General features: G+C 36.1%; 1 protein-coding gene across 1 annotated transcript in view; it reads right to left on the bottom strand.

Annotated features, from left to right (window-relative positions):
* Nucleotides 1–16,367, bottom strand: part of CLGN (calmegin) — a 93,272-nt gene that overhangs the window by 6,926 nt on the left and 69,979 nt on the right. Inside the window, exons 11-14 of the mRNA XM_036764885.1 lie at nucleotides 12,685–12,900; nucleotides 4,857–4,976; nucleotides 4,518–4,677; nucleotides 1,003–1,103 (exon numbers count right to left, since the gene is read on the bottom strand). Coding sequence (XP_036620780.1) covers nucleotides 1,003–1,103; nucleotides 4,518–4,677; nucleotides 4,857–4,976; nucleotides 12,685–12,900 — 597 coding nt within the window. The remainder of the gene's footprint in view (nucleotides 1–1,002; nucleotides 1,104–4,517; nucleotides 4,678–4,856; nucleotides 4,977–12,684; nucleotides 12,901–16,367) is intronic.

Here is a 16,367-nt window from a genome sequence, read left to right as displayed (position 1 = left end):
ACTATGACTGCACCCAAAAATATAATAAAAACAGCTTCTCTTGTAGCTCTTCGTATCTATTGACTTGAGAAAAGACTTTAAAATGCAATTTTATTCAGAATTATGACCTGTATAATTTAAAAATCCCAGCAAGAACTTATCTTTTTTATAACACTTCAAAGTACTAAAGAAATTATATCTCTAGTTAAAAAGGGACATTCAATTATTAATGAAATTCCATCTGAAATCTCAATACAAAATTTTTTTTGGTAAAAATAGTTGCTATTGCATACCAAATGCATTAACAGATCTTATTTCCTTTGATCCTCAGAACCCTATAAGGTATAAATAGGGTTTACTGTCACCATTTTATGGATGAGGAAAGTAAGGCCAAGGTAGGCTAGATAACTTATCTGTAGCCACATTACGAGTAAGTGGTAGAGCAGGAGTCTCCTGATTGGAGTCCAGAGCTCTCTCCACTACACCACCAGGCAAAATGAATGTTATACTAAAAATCCATGGGCCAAAACCCATATGAAGAGGTTTATGAACACCTAACAAAATACTCCAGGCAAAAAGTGCTCAATAACTACTTACTGAGCTATGTTCCTAAAGTATGTCATTAAAACATTAATATTAAAGAACAAATCTATTTTCACAGCTATCATTAAATAAAAATTATTTTCTAATATCAAAAACATTAAAAAAAAACTTACAAGGCCTGACACCCTTTACTACCATTCTGCTGATTTAAAAATGGTTATAGTACAAACTGTATCTCTAGGAGTCATATCAATGACTAAGCCTCTTTACTGCTGCATTGGGAATTAAGATAATATTAACTGCAATATTTTCCTGACTTTCTTAAAGACAAATGTACATCAATACTGAAGACTTCTTGGAATGCTGTTAAGAGAAAATGTGATGAAAGATTGACATGGATCAGATTTTTCCCCTAAGGCTATTTTTAAGAATCCAAGACCATATCAAATTGAAACTAGTTCCTCCTATTAAAGAGCTCACCTCATCTTCTGATCCAGATTTATTGGATTTACTGCCTTCTTCCTGCCCATCTATAGTTTCATTTTCTTCTTCACTTTTTTCTTCAGTTTCATCATCTTCCTCTAGAATAGAGATGTCACAGAAATGATTCACTGTAAACTCAGAGATATGGTATTGCAAAGAAGATACAGTAAGGGTAAATGTGAAGAATCCAACATTTTTTAAAACCCCTCCATTCAAAAATTTCCTGTGTTAATTATAATATCCCTTATTTTGTTAAACATTGACTTTTGTTAAAAAATTCTGAAACAAATTATTTATATTTGAAGTATCAGGTGACTTTCTAAAGGAAAGATTTAAATACCATATCAAGCTGTCAAGTTTGATGAAGTAGAGGAGAGAAAAAACTTAAGGCTGACCTCACAGAAACAACTCAATAACATCTATAATCTGCACAGTGCATTATATGATTCCAGAACCCTTCATAATCATTTTATCATATGATCCTCACAAAAAAAACCCTTTCAGATAGGGCAAATATTATTAACACCAATTTTCTATGTTAGCATAACAAATAGAGTAAGAGATTTGTCCAAAAGAAAACATTAACACAAAAGTAGGAACTGGAAATCCATTGATTCTTAAAATCCAGTGTTCCTTTCTCTATGCCATATACTTCTCTTGTTATTAGACACGGCAAAATCTACTTGAAAACACAAAATTCAAGATCCAATCCCATATCTTTCTCCTGAGGCATTAAAAGGGTAATAGAGGATTAATGTAAGAGGAAAGAGTACATCTTATTTTGATTTAGAAGTAAAACTTATGGACGTTGCTTGTGTTCTAAAATTTGAATACATTCCTAGATATATAAATATTAGATTTTTAATAAGCATACTTGCTGCTCTGTTTAATTCCAGTGTCTTAAAGATTTGCTACTCTTCCTTTATCCTAATTCTGGCTCACCTGAGATACACAAGCACAGCAGACATTGATAAAATCAATTAATTCCTCTTTAAACACCCTTCTATTTTCAAGATCTACTAATACTCTGATATGAAAACAAACAAAAGAAAAAACAACTTTAAGGGCACAGGAGATGAACGTAAATCATATTATAAAATCTCTCACATTTTTTTTCGATTTTATGTTTGCATTCCTATTTTATCTATCTCAGGAAATAAACTATGTGGCATGTATGTAATGTCAAGGCATGGCAGAGTGTTCAAAGAGTAATTTTACTGAAACAAAACCCAATAGGTCATTTGCAGTTAAAGTACTTTTTTGGCATTGAGGTTGATTCTACTTTCAAGATTAGAACTAGAGCAGACCTCAGAAGAGTTCCTTCAAATTATAAGCACTCAGCACAGTCTGTTGTGAAGACACTAGGACCTAGGATTTAGTTCAGATCTAGCATCTTCAATTAGACTAGTTTGGGAGAGAGCAGGTAGGAAGAAAATTCTGGTAATCCTTTAACAGTGGAAATCATGTTCTGTGGGATGAACATTTTGGGGGGCATCTGCCACTGTAGGACGAGTTATCTGTGATCTAGTTCCCCCTAAGCAGTGGCTACTTGGCACCCATTACATCTGCACTCCTCCATGCCAGCTTATAGGCCCATATAATAAACAAATCATTTGAAAATAATTAAAGTGAATGAAACTCTGGGCATTTGACTTGTATCTCTAGAAATTCATCTAAGTAACTTGCTCTTGGGAAGCCAACATATTAGGGATTTATGGCCTCATGCTAAGTTAATATTGCAAGGAATTCTAGATGTCACCTACTCCAATTTCCACCCTAATTTATTAATCCACTCTACAATATTCCAAGTTGTTATCTAGCATCTCATTGGACACCTCCAAGTGATGGATAACTCATAAATATATGAAGCAACTTGTTCCTTTTTTGGAACTGATATAGGGCCTATTTGTTTTTGTTTTAATTTTTAATTTTTTTTAAATTTATTTTGAGTTTTCAACATTTATTTCCACAAGATTTTGAGTTAAAAATTTTCTCCCCATCTCTACCCTCCCCCACACCCCAAGATGGCATATATTCTGATTGCCCCTTTCCCCAGTGTGCCCTCCCTTCTCTCACCCCACTTCCCCCACCCTATTGCTTTTCCCCTTATTTTCTTGTAGGGCAAGATAGATTTCTATACCCCATTGCCTGTATATCTATTTCCCAGTTGTATGTAAAAACAACTTTTTTAACATTTGTTTTTAGAACTTTGAGTTCCAAATTCTCTCCCTTCTTCCCTCCCCACCCACCCTCCTTGAGCATGCAAGCAATTCAACATAGGCCATGCATGTATCATTATGCAAAACACTTCCATAATAGTCATGCAATGAAAGACTAACTATATTTCCTTCCATCCTATCCTGTCCCCCTTTATTCAATTTTCTCCCGTGACCCTGTCCCTTTTCAAAAGGGTTTGCTTTTGATTAACCTCCTCCCTGACTCTGCCCTCCCTTCTATCCTCCCCCTTTCTCTGTCCCCTCTACTTTCCCGCAGGATAAGATACCCATTAAGTGTGTATGTTATTCCCTCCTTAAGCTAAATCCCATGAGAGCAAGATTCACTCATTCCCTTTCACCTACCCCCTCTTCCCTTCCATTATAACAGCTTTTTCTTGCCACTTTTATGTGAGATACTTTGCCTCATTCTATCTCTCTTTCTCCTTCTCCCAATATATTCCTCTCTCACCCCTTAATTTTATTTTTTCAGATATCATATAGGACCTATTTGTTAGTGCTAACTACTATGACGTTTCCACTCACAATTTTTATACTTCCTTAATCTGTCTCTCTGTAACTTCTACACAATGGTCCTACTTCTGCCATCTGCAGCCTACAAAGTATTGTCACTTTTTTACATAATAATCTTTCAAAGTGCCACAATGAAAAGTGTGCTAAATTTAGGATAAGAGATTCTGGGTTCAAGTCCTGACTCACACTTACTAGCTCTATGTGAGCTATAACTTATAGGTAAATTATTTAAATCTCTGTGGGCCTCATTTTCTTATCTGTAAATTGAAGGGGTTGGATTAAATGGCCTCTGATATTCCCTCCAGCTCTCAATAAATGATCCTTTCAAATATTTAAAGACATCCAAAATGCATTTCTTTTTAGTCTTTTAAGAGATGCTGCTGATGAGATCAAAGTTCTTTAAGGTCAACACAGATAGTGTCTTCTTATTTCTTTGCCATCTGTTCTTCAGAAACCTGCTGATGAACTGTGGCACAGGAAGCAATAGATGGCAAATGAGAAGAGGCCAACTTCAGCAACTAAGATTGTCACCAACCACACATCATCAAAACCATGGAAAGGCCTCTCAGACCACTATGTCTGGAACTGCTTTGAGAGATATGTTCCTCCTCTGCCTCTGGCTTTTGGCCTATTAGCTAATTTGGATCCATATATTTGAATAAGTTATTATAACTAATACCAAAACTAGTACTTACCAGATAGCACTAATCTTTTTATGTGGTCATCTCCCCATATAAATACTCATGTAAATCACTACCATCATACCTTTTTCAATTTCACCAACATCCTGATTTTCTTTTTCCTCTTCCGGGTCTGTAGTATTCTCTAGGGCTGCTTTCTCCTCTTTCACTTCTTGTTCTAGTGCTCCCTTGGTTTGTGGCTTACGTATATCAGTTTTTTTGTACTCTGCATCTTCATCTTTTTTCTGTGGTGGTTAACATAAGCTAATTTCACTATAACTTGCAATTAGTGTGTCACACCAATAATGAAGCATTATTAAAATCTTTCAGAAAGTTTAGTTTACTACTTAAATGAGTCACTTGGCCAGCCAACAGAAACTTCTAAACACTGAAAAAACTGAAAAAAGGAATCCTGTTCCATTACCTTTCTTGGCCAGCAAAATAAAGTAATCAATACTAAAGGCAGCCCTGCTGTCAAGGCATAAATGATCCAAAGCCACCACCGCTCTTCAGCAGCAGTCAGCAACTGAGTGAATACATCAGGCTACATAAAAAAAAGAAAAGAAAAGAAAAAAACACTGTCATATATCAAAATTCTTTCTTGCAAAATAAAGACACTCGATTTTACCAAGGCATCAATATGTGAGCAACAGAATGTTTTACTCTAACACAACATACTTACGAAGAAAAATTTTAAATCTGTAATAAATTTTAATACAATAAATTTTAATATTATTTCAATATAATTTAATTTAGCATAATTTAATAGTAGAAAACAATCCACAGAACTAGAAACACTGGTTAGATCAATATAAGAAAGATTATAAATATAATAAACCATATTAATAATGAAAGACATATTAATAGATTCTAAAAAGGTTTTTGACAAAATATAACACTCATTTTTATTAAAAACTCTAGAAATCATAGGAATAAATTCATTAATGTAGTAAACAGTATATCTTATGTAATGGAGAAAAGTTAGAAGCCTTTCCAATAAGATCAGGGGTAAAATATGGATATCCATTATCACCACTATTTAACTAGCTGTAGCAATAAATAAGAAAAAATTAAGGAAATAAGCATATAGAAAAAGAAACAAAATTATCACCTTCTGCAACTGCTATGATGGTATATACCTAAAGGACTTTAAAGAATGAACTAACAAATTAAAATAATTAATCACTTCACCCAAGTTACAGAATGTAAGATAAATCCACGTGAATCATCAGCATTCCCATATATAACCAACAAAACCCAGCAAGGAGAGCTAAAAAAAGAAACTCAAAGTAACTAGAGAAACTATTAAACATATGAGGAGAGTATCTACCAAGATTCACCCAGGGAATATTATGAGTATAACTATAAAATACTCTCTGCAGAAAGATGGACCAAAATAACCAGAGAAACATTAACTACTCAAGGTAAGGTCAAACCAATATAATAAAAATGATAATACTACCTAAATTAATTTACTTATTCAATGCTATATCAATTGAACTACCAAATGAATATGTATAAAACTAGAAAAATAATAACAAAATTCATATGGCAGAACAAAAGACCAAGCATATCATGGGTAATGATGAAAAAAAGGAGAGGATTCTGGGAAGATGGCAGTGTAAGTCAGAAAATTCCAAGCTCTCAAGATTTTCCCCCACAAAAATAGCACCTTAGAGCGAACAAAGTGTGGGCGGAGACAAAGAAAAATAGCAGCACAACAGGGATCTTCCTCAGACAGTTTGAGAAGATCTGAAGAAAAACCCCAGGACCAGATTTGGTCCCTGCAATGAGTAAATACCTCCAGGCTAGGTTCCGTTTTAACAACAAGTGGTAAGCGGCTTAAATAACTAGTGACAAACCCCTGGGTGGTTGGTTTGAGAGGCTGCCTGGGCCCCAGCCACGGGAACTTTTCACCCCAGGATAGTGAGGGTAGTCGTGAGTTTGAACCTAGGAAGACTGCAGGAACCTCTGCTGACGAGGAATGCCAGCCCCAGCTGTTCTATGGGCAAGTGGGGGCAAGAAGGAACCAGCACACGCCTGATGAGTGCATAAGCAGTGGGGCAGAAAGCCCCTGTGTAAGCACTTACAGGAGGTTGGAGATTTGGCTTTGGTTCCAGGCTAGAGGTGAGAACTAAAGATTTGAGGCAAGAGGCACCATTTCCCATACCCCAAGGTTAGATGTATTACAAAAATCAAGTCATTACCACACACACACACACACACACACAAATGCCACAGGCAAAGGAGAAAGAATCCAACCATAGACACGTATTATGGGAATAGAGATGACCAGGGTCCATCTTCAAAGGAGGATATTGAAGTAAAGAAACCCCCAAAGAGAAATGTCAAATGGTCATTTGCCCAAAAAGAATTTATAGAAGGTCTTAAAAAAGACTTTAAAAAAATCAAATGACAAAGAGGGAGGAAAAACTGAAAAAATAAAATAAAAACAATCCAAGAAAAACAAGAAAGTTATGAAAGGAAGGTGAACCAATTAGAAAAGGAGATCCAGAATATCAAGGAGGATAATGACACCTTGAAAATTAGAACTGGGCTAAGTGAAGCCAGTTAAATTATAAGAGATCAAGAAATAATAAATAATAAGACAGAACATGATTAATGAAAAAATAGAAGAGAAAGTGAAACATAAGAAAAACAACAGATTTGGAGAATAGATCAGGAAAAGAAAATATAAAAATAAGCGGAGTAACTGAAAGAAAAAAAAAGGGAAGGAAAAGGATCTATCCGGACCAGATTTCAAACTATACGACAATGCAGTAATCATTAAAATGATTTAAAAATCATTTTTAAAAAGAGAAAGGAGAGATTAGATCAGATCAAATTAGGTACATAGCATACAGAAGCAAAGAAGTACAGTAGCATAGTGTTTGATAAACCCAAAGAACCTAATTACTGGGAGAACAGCTCATTACTTCACCAAAAACTGCTAAGAAAACTAGACAGAAGACAGGCAGAAATTAGGTTTAGACCAACATTTCACACAATATGATGAGATAAGTTCTTAGTAGATATAAAAAGTCACATCGTAAACAAATTGGAGAAGTAAAAAAGTACTTTTTGGATTTATGAATAGGGAAAGAGTTAATGACTAAATAAGTGAAAGGATCATAGAAATGCACAATTTTAATTATGCAAAATTTCAAAGTTTTTGCACAAACAAATCTAAAGTAGTAAACACTATAAGGGAAACAGGTAATTGGAAAAAATCTTTGCACCAAGTTCCTCTGATATGGGTCTCATTTACAACACATACGTAAGTAACTGATTCAAATTAATAAGCCTATGAACCATTCCCCATTAGATAAATGGTGAAAGGATACGAAGAAGCAGGCAGTCGTCAGGGGAAGAAATCTAAGTTATTAATTAGAGAAATGCACACACCAGCAATTAATTAAAAGGGTCAGAGGTCTCTCAAGGTAGAAACAGAAAACTTCTTTATTATGAACTCGCAAGAAAAGGTGTCATTACCACTACCAGCGAGCTAGTAGGAGAGGCACAGTACAGAAAGCAAGGCATGATTACATACCCTAGCGAGTTCCATGCTCCCCTCTCCCCTGCCCCCCACTCTCACTGGTAGAGTTCAGGCTCACAATCTTACAAGAAATCTAACCCAGGTACAAGGAACAAGGAGACGCTAATTTAGCCAATAACAACTCTTGAGAACACTTTTATCCTTATTTGGTGAGGTTCATGCTGGGGGTGGGGTCAGGCTGCTCTAAGTTTCAGATTCCTAACGGGTCAGCTGATTCAAAACTTAGGCCTAGCTGTCAATCAGAAGCCCTGAGCCATGTGAAAAGTCCACACCTCTATTCATCCCACTCAATCTACAGAAAGGCTGAGGCTCAGATTTTATGAGGGGTCTTCACTTATCCCACTCACAAATTAAAACCACTTTGAGATTCTACCTTACAACTATCAGATGATATAAGAGGAAAATGGCAAATGCAGGAGTGGTGAAAAAACAAGTACACTAGAGCACTGTTGGGGGAACTACGGCTCAGTAAAGTCATTCTTGCAAAGGAATTTGGAACCTTGCCCAGAAAGATACCAAACTGTGCAGACCCTTTCATCCACTTAACCCTATTCTCCCCACAAAAATCAAACAAAGAGGCAAAAGGTCTTTATGTTCAAAAATATTTTTAGAAACTAATTTCATAGCAGCCAAAAATTGGAAACTAATGAATTGTCCTCCTATTTTGGAATGACTAAATAAACTGTGACACAAGAAATGATGTAATGGACAATTTCAGAGGAAACTGAGAAGACCTTTATGAAATGACGCAGTGTGAAGTGAGAAGAACACTGAGAACAATTTATGATAAGATTACACAGAAAAACAACTCTGAAATACTTTGGAAATCTGGAGTGATAAACAAAAGAGTGAAGAGGAAACATTTAATTTTAAAATGCAGAAAAAGACATATTTTTGCACATGACTAAAGTGCGAATTTGTTTAGACAGTCTAGAGCTGTATTAAGGGGTTTGATTTTTGTTTGTTTTGTTTCAAAATTTTCTAGAAGACAGAGGTAGTAGGAAGGATTATTAATTTTTAAAAATACTTGTATTTGACATTTTTAAAAATTATGAACCAGAAACACTGATATCTGGTAAATATTTTAAAACATTTGAAATCATGTAAGAGCCAGTAAAGAGGGAAATCCTAATCATAGAAACTTTTGCCCTACCACAAAAAAGAATTAGAATTTACACTGGAGATGGGATGATTTTAAATTTAGGGAAATCCTAGGCCACTACCCCTATTCACAGGCTAAATATAAAGCTATTATCTCTCCAGGGATAATTTACTGTGCCATTTCAAAGAAGCTAGTCCTAAAGTTATACCACACAATAATTGTATGTTTCATTCAAACAGTATCTTTCTTCCAAGAAATTCTACAATTAACTAGACTTTCCCTGAGGGCTCTGTATCCTCCCTCTTTTCAGATATCTTAAAAACTGTATATCCTCTTGTAAAATCTCTTATAGGTTTGGTCTAGTGTTTGTTCTTCCTACTTTTGTTTTCTTTAGTGTTATTTCAACTTTCTCCTGCATTGTGCACCAACACTCTTAGGACTGTAATGTTAAAGAGTGGCCTTGGCTCTGTTATCTTCCTGAAGTTGATTAAATGTTTGCAGAGGCATTTTCTACACTCAGATTTCTGGCTTCGGAAATGCAACTAAATGTGTAAAACTTCCTTTAAAAATGGTGATAGTCTATGCCAATCTAAGTTTCCCCCCCCCATTACCATTTCCTTGACACCTGTAGTTTCATTAAATTGCAGTTCCTCTTCAATTGCATACCATATTTTCTCATTTTTATTCTCTCCTAATTTGGTACTGATTTCCACTGTAAAACATCCATGTTCCGAGCACACATGTTTTTTAGAGCCTTAATTATCCCACTTTTTCAACTTCAAAATCCATCTATTGGTTCCTTCCCTACCACCTTCAGACAAACCTGTCTTCCCTATCCTTTAAAAAAAAACTTTCACTAGACCCTACTTCACTATCCCCTTCAAGCTATTGGCCTCCAGCTCACTTCCCTTTCTAAGCCAAATTGTTTGAAAAAAGCCATCTACAATCACTGCCTCCACTTCCTCACTTCAACCCTTTGGAATCTGGCTTCTAGTCTTATCATTCAACTGAAATTGCTCTCTAAAAAACTGTTCTCTAAAGTTATCAATAATCTCTTATTGTCAAATCTAATCTCAGTCCTCATCTTTCTCAACCTATTTGCTGCATCTGACTACCCTTCTTCTCCTCTGAGTTCTTCATGACACTATCCTCTCTTGGTTTTTCTACATGTTTGAATACTCCTCAAGTCTCCTTCGAAGGCTTAACATATGCACCAGCTGTTGTTCCCCAAAATTCTGTCCTAGGCCCTCTTCTTTTTTCCCCTGAACTCTTTCTCTTGTTATTTCACCAGCTCCCATGGGTTTACCTATCATCTCTATGCTGACAACTCACAAACATATATGTGAGTGTGCGTACATATGTATTCTATATGTCTGTATTTGTCTCTCCCCATCTTTAATCCCTCATCACCAACTGCCCTTGGAAAGTTACTTCAATTGTACGCCCTACTGTTTTGTTTTTATTCTTCCTTCTAATCTGGATATCCAGGAGATATCTTAAACTCAATGGGTCTAAAATTAAACTCCTTATCTTTCTCCAAAAACCCTCACATCTTTTAAATCTCCCTGCTTCTATCAAAGGTACCAACAGAAGGCATCACATCACCACCACCACTGGAAGGCTCTAGTCTCACAGGCCTGTAATACTCACATTGCCTTGGATTCCTTACTTTCCCTCACCTCATATAACCAATCAATTACCAAAATCCTGTTACTTTAACCTTTACAGTATCACTTGCATTTGACTTCTTATCATTCACACAGCTACTGTCTTAGTTTAAGCCCTAGATTATAGCAACAGCCTCCTCCTTATTTCAAATTTTCCTTAAGTATAATCCCTCAATTTAATCAATCCAGTGGCTTCCTATTGCTTCTAGGATTAAAAAAAAATCCTATTTAGCTTTTAAAGTTCTACACAACTTTGTTCCAATCTATCTTTACAGCTTTGATAAGCATTACTCTCCACCTCTCTTCTTGCACCCTAAGATGTAGCCAAGCTTCTCTCTATTCCTAACACATGACACTCCATCACACAGATGTATGACACTTAACCAGCTTTCTCACTGGCCTGGAATACACTATGCCCACTTTTGTGCTGAAGTACTTAAATATATACTGATTTAATCTGGCCATCTGAGTACAAAACTGCCACAAAGAGCTCAAATGCTCCTTTATACTTGGCTGTCAGACTTTGATGAGCAATTCAAAGGCAGTGGAACTTTGATGAGCTGAATCAACTCAAGGTATTCTGAAAGTCTCTCTTTGTTGAATCTCTTTCTCCTGCTATGGAGAAATAATTCTCCTTTTCTTAACTGTTAAATGACCCACCCCTGTCTCATTTCATTCTACTGCTAAACATAAACTACTGAAGAACTAGCATTTGGCCACTGGTTTTCAAGGTTTTATATAATTTAGGCTAAACTTAACCCTATGCTCCAGCCTTATTTATCTTCCAACTGCCAAAGAATATGCATTTACCTATCAAGTAAGGTAAAACAATGGATGTGTTTTGTTGCAATCAGGAATCCTCTGTTCTAGTCCTAGCTATTATTAACTAGTCACATGACACTGACCGTCCATGTCATTACATATATCCTTAAATGTTCAGCTTAGATCCTACTGCTTCTTTAAGGTTTCCCTAGATTCTTCAAATTTAGGGCTTCCCAGCCAAAATGATCTCTTCTTCAAATTCCTACAAGATTTATATTATTAGGTGGAAAAGAATTTTTTTCAATTTCCCTGCCCGCTATAAAAGATGTATTTTAGTTAACACATAAACTTAATTATATCCATAGTGGTCTTTTTTCCAAATGTCCATCATGGCCATTGCAAAACCACTGGGAAAACTGAGAAAGGCCTCCTGCAAAGGTGGGGTTTGAGCTGAATCTTGAAGGAATACAGGAAAAATGGGCATTAGGAAAAGGAGGAGAGGAGGATAGCATTCCAGGAATGGAGGACAGCCTGTGCTAAATACAGAGATGGGAGAGTGAGATATTCAAAAAACTGTAGGTAAGCTGATCATGGAGGGAAATAAGTTATAAGAAGAATGGAAAGGTAAAAAGGCACCAGGTTATAAAGAGATGTAAATGCCAACAGAAGACTTTAAATTTGATCCTGAAAGTAAAAGGAAGCCATTGGAACCCGACAAGCAGGGAGGTGGCACAGTCAGATCTACATTATATCCACCCTGAATAAAAGATAACTAAAGTGAAAACAAATTTAACAACTATAATATTTGTCAGTGTTTTTTAAAAAAAATTATCATTGCTTTAATTTTGTGAAGTAAGAAATGTCTATAATGATTAGAAATTTCACTCTTCCAAACAGAAAAAAAATGCTGTTAAAATCTCATTTGAAAAAGATACTACTTCTAACTAAATAAACTTAAGGATATATATTTAAAATGTAGTCTCATAAAAGACAAATTAAATATTTCATGCCCTAATAAAGTAAGTTATATCAAAGTTTTGGTATTTTACTTACCTTTTAAAAAGAAAATTTTTCACAAATCATTTCATCACTAAAAATTCAGGGTGGAATTTTATCACACATATTTATATAATTATTACTACTAATATTATAGTCCATACTATACCTCATTAGCCCTCGCTACCAATTTTTTCACCATCCAACTATCTTCAGCCCAACGATCTGCTATTTCCTTATCTGAACAGATAATAAAATTATCAAAGTAGATATCAGATGTCATAGACCACAGTTCTAAGCCAAGGGCACTGAAAGAACTCAGAAGAAATGGATTTCTATCCTCATAATAATTTGGATTTGGAATTTTTCGAGGGGTCCATTCTCCCTGGGTAAAAAAAAAACAAAACCAAAAGGAGATAAGATTTATATATCAACACAAAGATACAAAAAAGAACAGGTAACGTAGGTACAATACAATAGATAATATAATTTTATACAACTTATAAAAAGAAATGTTGACTTAACTAAGTTAGTTATGCTAACTGAAGCAACGAAGTTGCTCAAGACAAGAGTTAGCATGTATGAGGCAAGTCAAGTCACCACCATCACCACTTTGACCACCATCTACCCTCAGACACTAATGGAGACAGCCTAATGGAAATGACACTAAAGAAGAGTCATTACTATCATCTGCTTAGCTTGCTATACCCTCTGTACCATAGGACCCTGACAAATGACTTGCAGTTGAAACCTCCATTTGTTGTTTCCTCCATTAGAATGTAAGCTCCTTGAGAGCAGAGACTTGATGTTCTACATGAATCCCTAAATTTAGGATTAGCACAGAGCTTCCCACATAGCATGTACTTAATAAATGCTTTATTCATTCATTCATACAACTAGAAAAAAAGGTGCAGAAACTCAGAATTTTAGAGTAGGATTTAAAGCTGAAAACCTAGCACAAAACCAAACCCCTCATTTCAAAGATGAGAAAACTAGAGGTCTGTAAGTTAAGCAATTTGCTCATGGTCAGGGAGAGAGTTAGGACTAGCACTCCAACTCTGCGCAAAGCACATCAATTATTTTACTTAACTTGGTAAGTGTGCTGGATTCAATTATTTCATTAGTCAGTCCTTATTTTGTCCTATTTTCTAATAACAATACTGTTTGGGAGTATTACAGGCAATTTAAGTTACCTGTGTAACGCCTTGAGCTTCATATAAAAGATACTATATAAAAATCTAAAATACATAGCAAATAAATGTATTTTAAGACAATACTTTAGGCAAGAGGCATGCACACAGCTGTTTACATGTAGAATATCTTAAAGTAAATTTTATTCTAAAAATTCAAAGTAGTCACTTTTTTGGCTATAGCAATAGATAAAAAAGTTAATTATAATGTAGAAGAGTCTGGACTGGTATAAAGTAATATTCACAATGATAAAGTTTCTCACTTCTGAAGTACATGCAGTTGAAGAAATTTTATGTATTATTTTATAAAGCTATTCTAAGGAAGACATTTGTAGAAAATGGCCAAATTTGTTAGTGAATAGAGTTAAGAATTACTCAGAAAATGTTTGTCTATCTATAGACTGTCATACTATCAACAAAATAGAAGTATAAAAAATCAAAATGTATAACATCAACAAAAATTGACATTAAGTTACAAAAATATCAAAATTTTAGTGGAGCAAAGATGGCAGCTGGAAAGCAGGGACTCGCTTAAGCTCTCCTCTAGGTCCCTCCAAACACCTGCAAAAAAATGGCTCTGAATAAATTCTAGAACTGCGGGACCCACAAAAAAAAACAGAGGGAAGCAGGTCTCCAGGCCAGGACAGCCTGGATGGTCACTGGGAAGGGTCTATCACACCGTGCTGGGAGCACAGCCCAGCGTGGGCTGTGCCAGGACCAACCACACCGGGAGTTGGGCGGAGCAGGCTGTAGGGCCAAGAATCACTGAGCTGTGGCAATTGGCAGACTTCTCAACCCACAGATGCCAAAGACAATGTAGAAGGTTAATGGGAAAATTGCTGGATTGGGGCAAGAGAGGCACGCAGTTCAGCCCCAGGCTGTGGCAGTGGTGTGGCAGCAGCAGTGGGAAGCTCCTGTGGCTGCTTCAAGAGCTCCAGCTGCAGCTGCTTCCAGAGTCCCTGGCCCACACAGTGGGAAGAAACAAGCGGTGGATCAGAGTGGGAGTGCTTTGCTGGCGCAGAGGCAGGGTTCTCTTGTCTTGCCTTGCTTGAATCTGGGTCGTGGTCCTGGCTGGCAGTTCTTGGGGGAGGAAGAGCATGGGTGTGGCAGAGCTTGTAGTGACTGGAATACAAATAGCTCCGAAAACAGCAGCGCAGCCCCTAAAGTTTGGGACAAGCACTCTACTCTACAAGCAGCCATACCCTGACAAAAAACTCAAGGGTTAAGTAGTTGGCTAGGAACATGAACAGGCAAGCTTAAAAGGTCTCGGACTATAGAATTTTTTTTTGATGGCAAAGTAGATCAAAACATACAGCCAGCAGAAGTTAAACAAAGTCAAAGAGCCTACACCAAAAGCCTCCAAGAAAAACATGAACTGGTCTCAGGCCATGGAAGAGCTCAAAAAGGATTTGGAAAAGCAAGTTAGAGAAGTAGAGGAAAAATTGGGAATAGAAATGAGAAGGATGTGAGAAAACCATGAAAAACAAGTCAATGACTTGCTAAAGGAGACCCAAAGAAATATTGAACAAAATAACACCCTAAAAAGTAGACTAACTCAAATGTCAAAAGAGCTCCAAAAAGCCAATGAGGAGAAGAATGCCTTGAAAGGCAGAATTAGCCAAATGGAAAAGGAGGTCCAAAAGACCACTGAAGAAAATACTACCTTAAAAATTAGATTGGAGCAAGTGGAAGCTAGTGACTTAATGAGAAATCAAGATATTATAAAACAGAACCAAAGGAATGAAAAAATGGAAGACAATGTGAACTATCTCATTGGAAAAACCACTGACCTAGAAAATAGATCCAGGAGAGATTATTTAAAAATTACTGGACTACCTGAAAGACATGATCAAAAAAAGAAGCCTAGACATCATCTTTCAAGGAATCATCAAGGAAAACTGCCCTGATATTCTAGAACCAGAGGATAAAATAGAAATGGAAAAAATCCACTGATCATCTCTTGAAAAAGATCCCAAAAAGAAAACTCCTAGGAATCTTGTTGCCAAATTCCAGAGCTCCCAGATCAAGGAGAAAATACTGCAAGCAACCAGAAAGAAACAATTTGAGTATTGTGGAAACACAATCAGGATAATACAGAATCTAGCAACTTCTACATTAAGGGATCGAAGGGTTTGGAATATGATATTCTGGAGGTCAAAGGAGCTAGGATTAAAACCAAGAATCACCTACCCAGCAAAACTGAGTATCATGCTCCAAGGCAAAATATGGATTTTCAATAAAATACAGGACTTTCAAGACTTCTCAGTGAAAAGACCAGAGCTGCAAAGAAAATCTGACTTTCAAATACAAGAATCAAGAGAAGCATGAAAGGTAAACAAGAAAGAGAAATCATAAGGGACTTATTAAAGTGGAACTGTTTTGTTTACATTCCTACATGGAAAGAGGATGTGTGCAATTCATGAGACCTTTCTCACTATTAGGATAATTGAAAGGAATATACGTGTATATATATAGACAAAGGGCACAAGGTGAGTTAAATATGAAGGGATGATAAATAACATAAAATTAAGGGGTGAGAGAGTAATATATTGAGAGAGGGAGAAAGAGAGAGATAGAATGGGGTGATTAAAAGTGGCAAGAAAAAGCAATTCTGTTGGAAGGGAAGAGGGGGCAGGTGAGGTAGAATGAGTGAATTTTGCTC

Source organism: Trichosurus vulpecula, chromosome 6 (assembly GCF_011100635.1).
Source record: "Trichosurus vulpecula isolate mTriVul1 chromosome 6, mTriVul1.pri, whole genome shotgun sequence".
NCBI classification, from domain to species: Eukaryota; Metazoa; Chordata; class Mammalia; order Diprotodontia; family Phalangeridae; genus Trichosurus; species Trichosurus vulpecula.
Note: the sequence above shows the minus strand (reverse complement) of the source record. Positions and strands in the feature narration are given on the sequence as shown.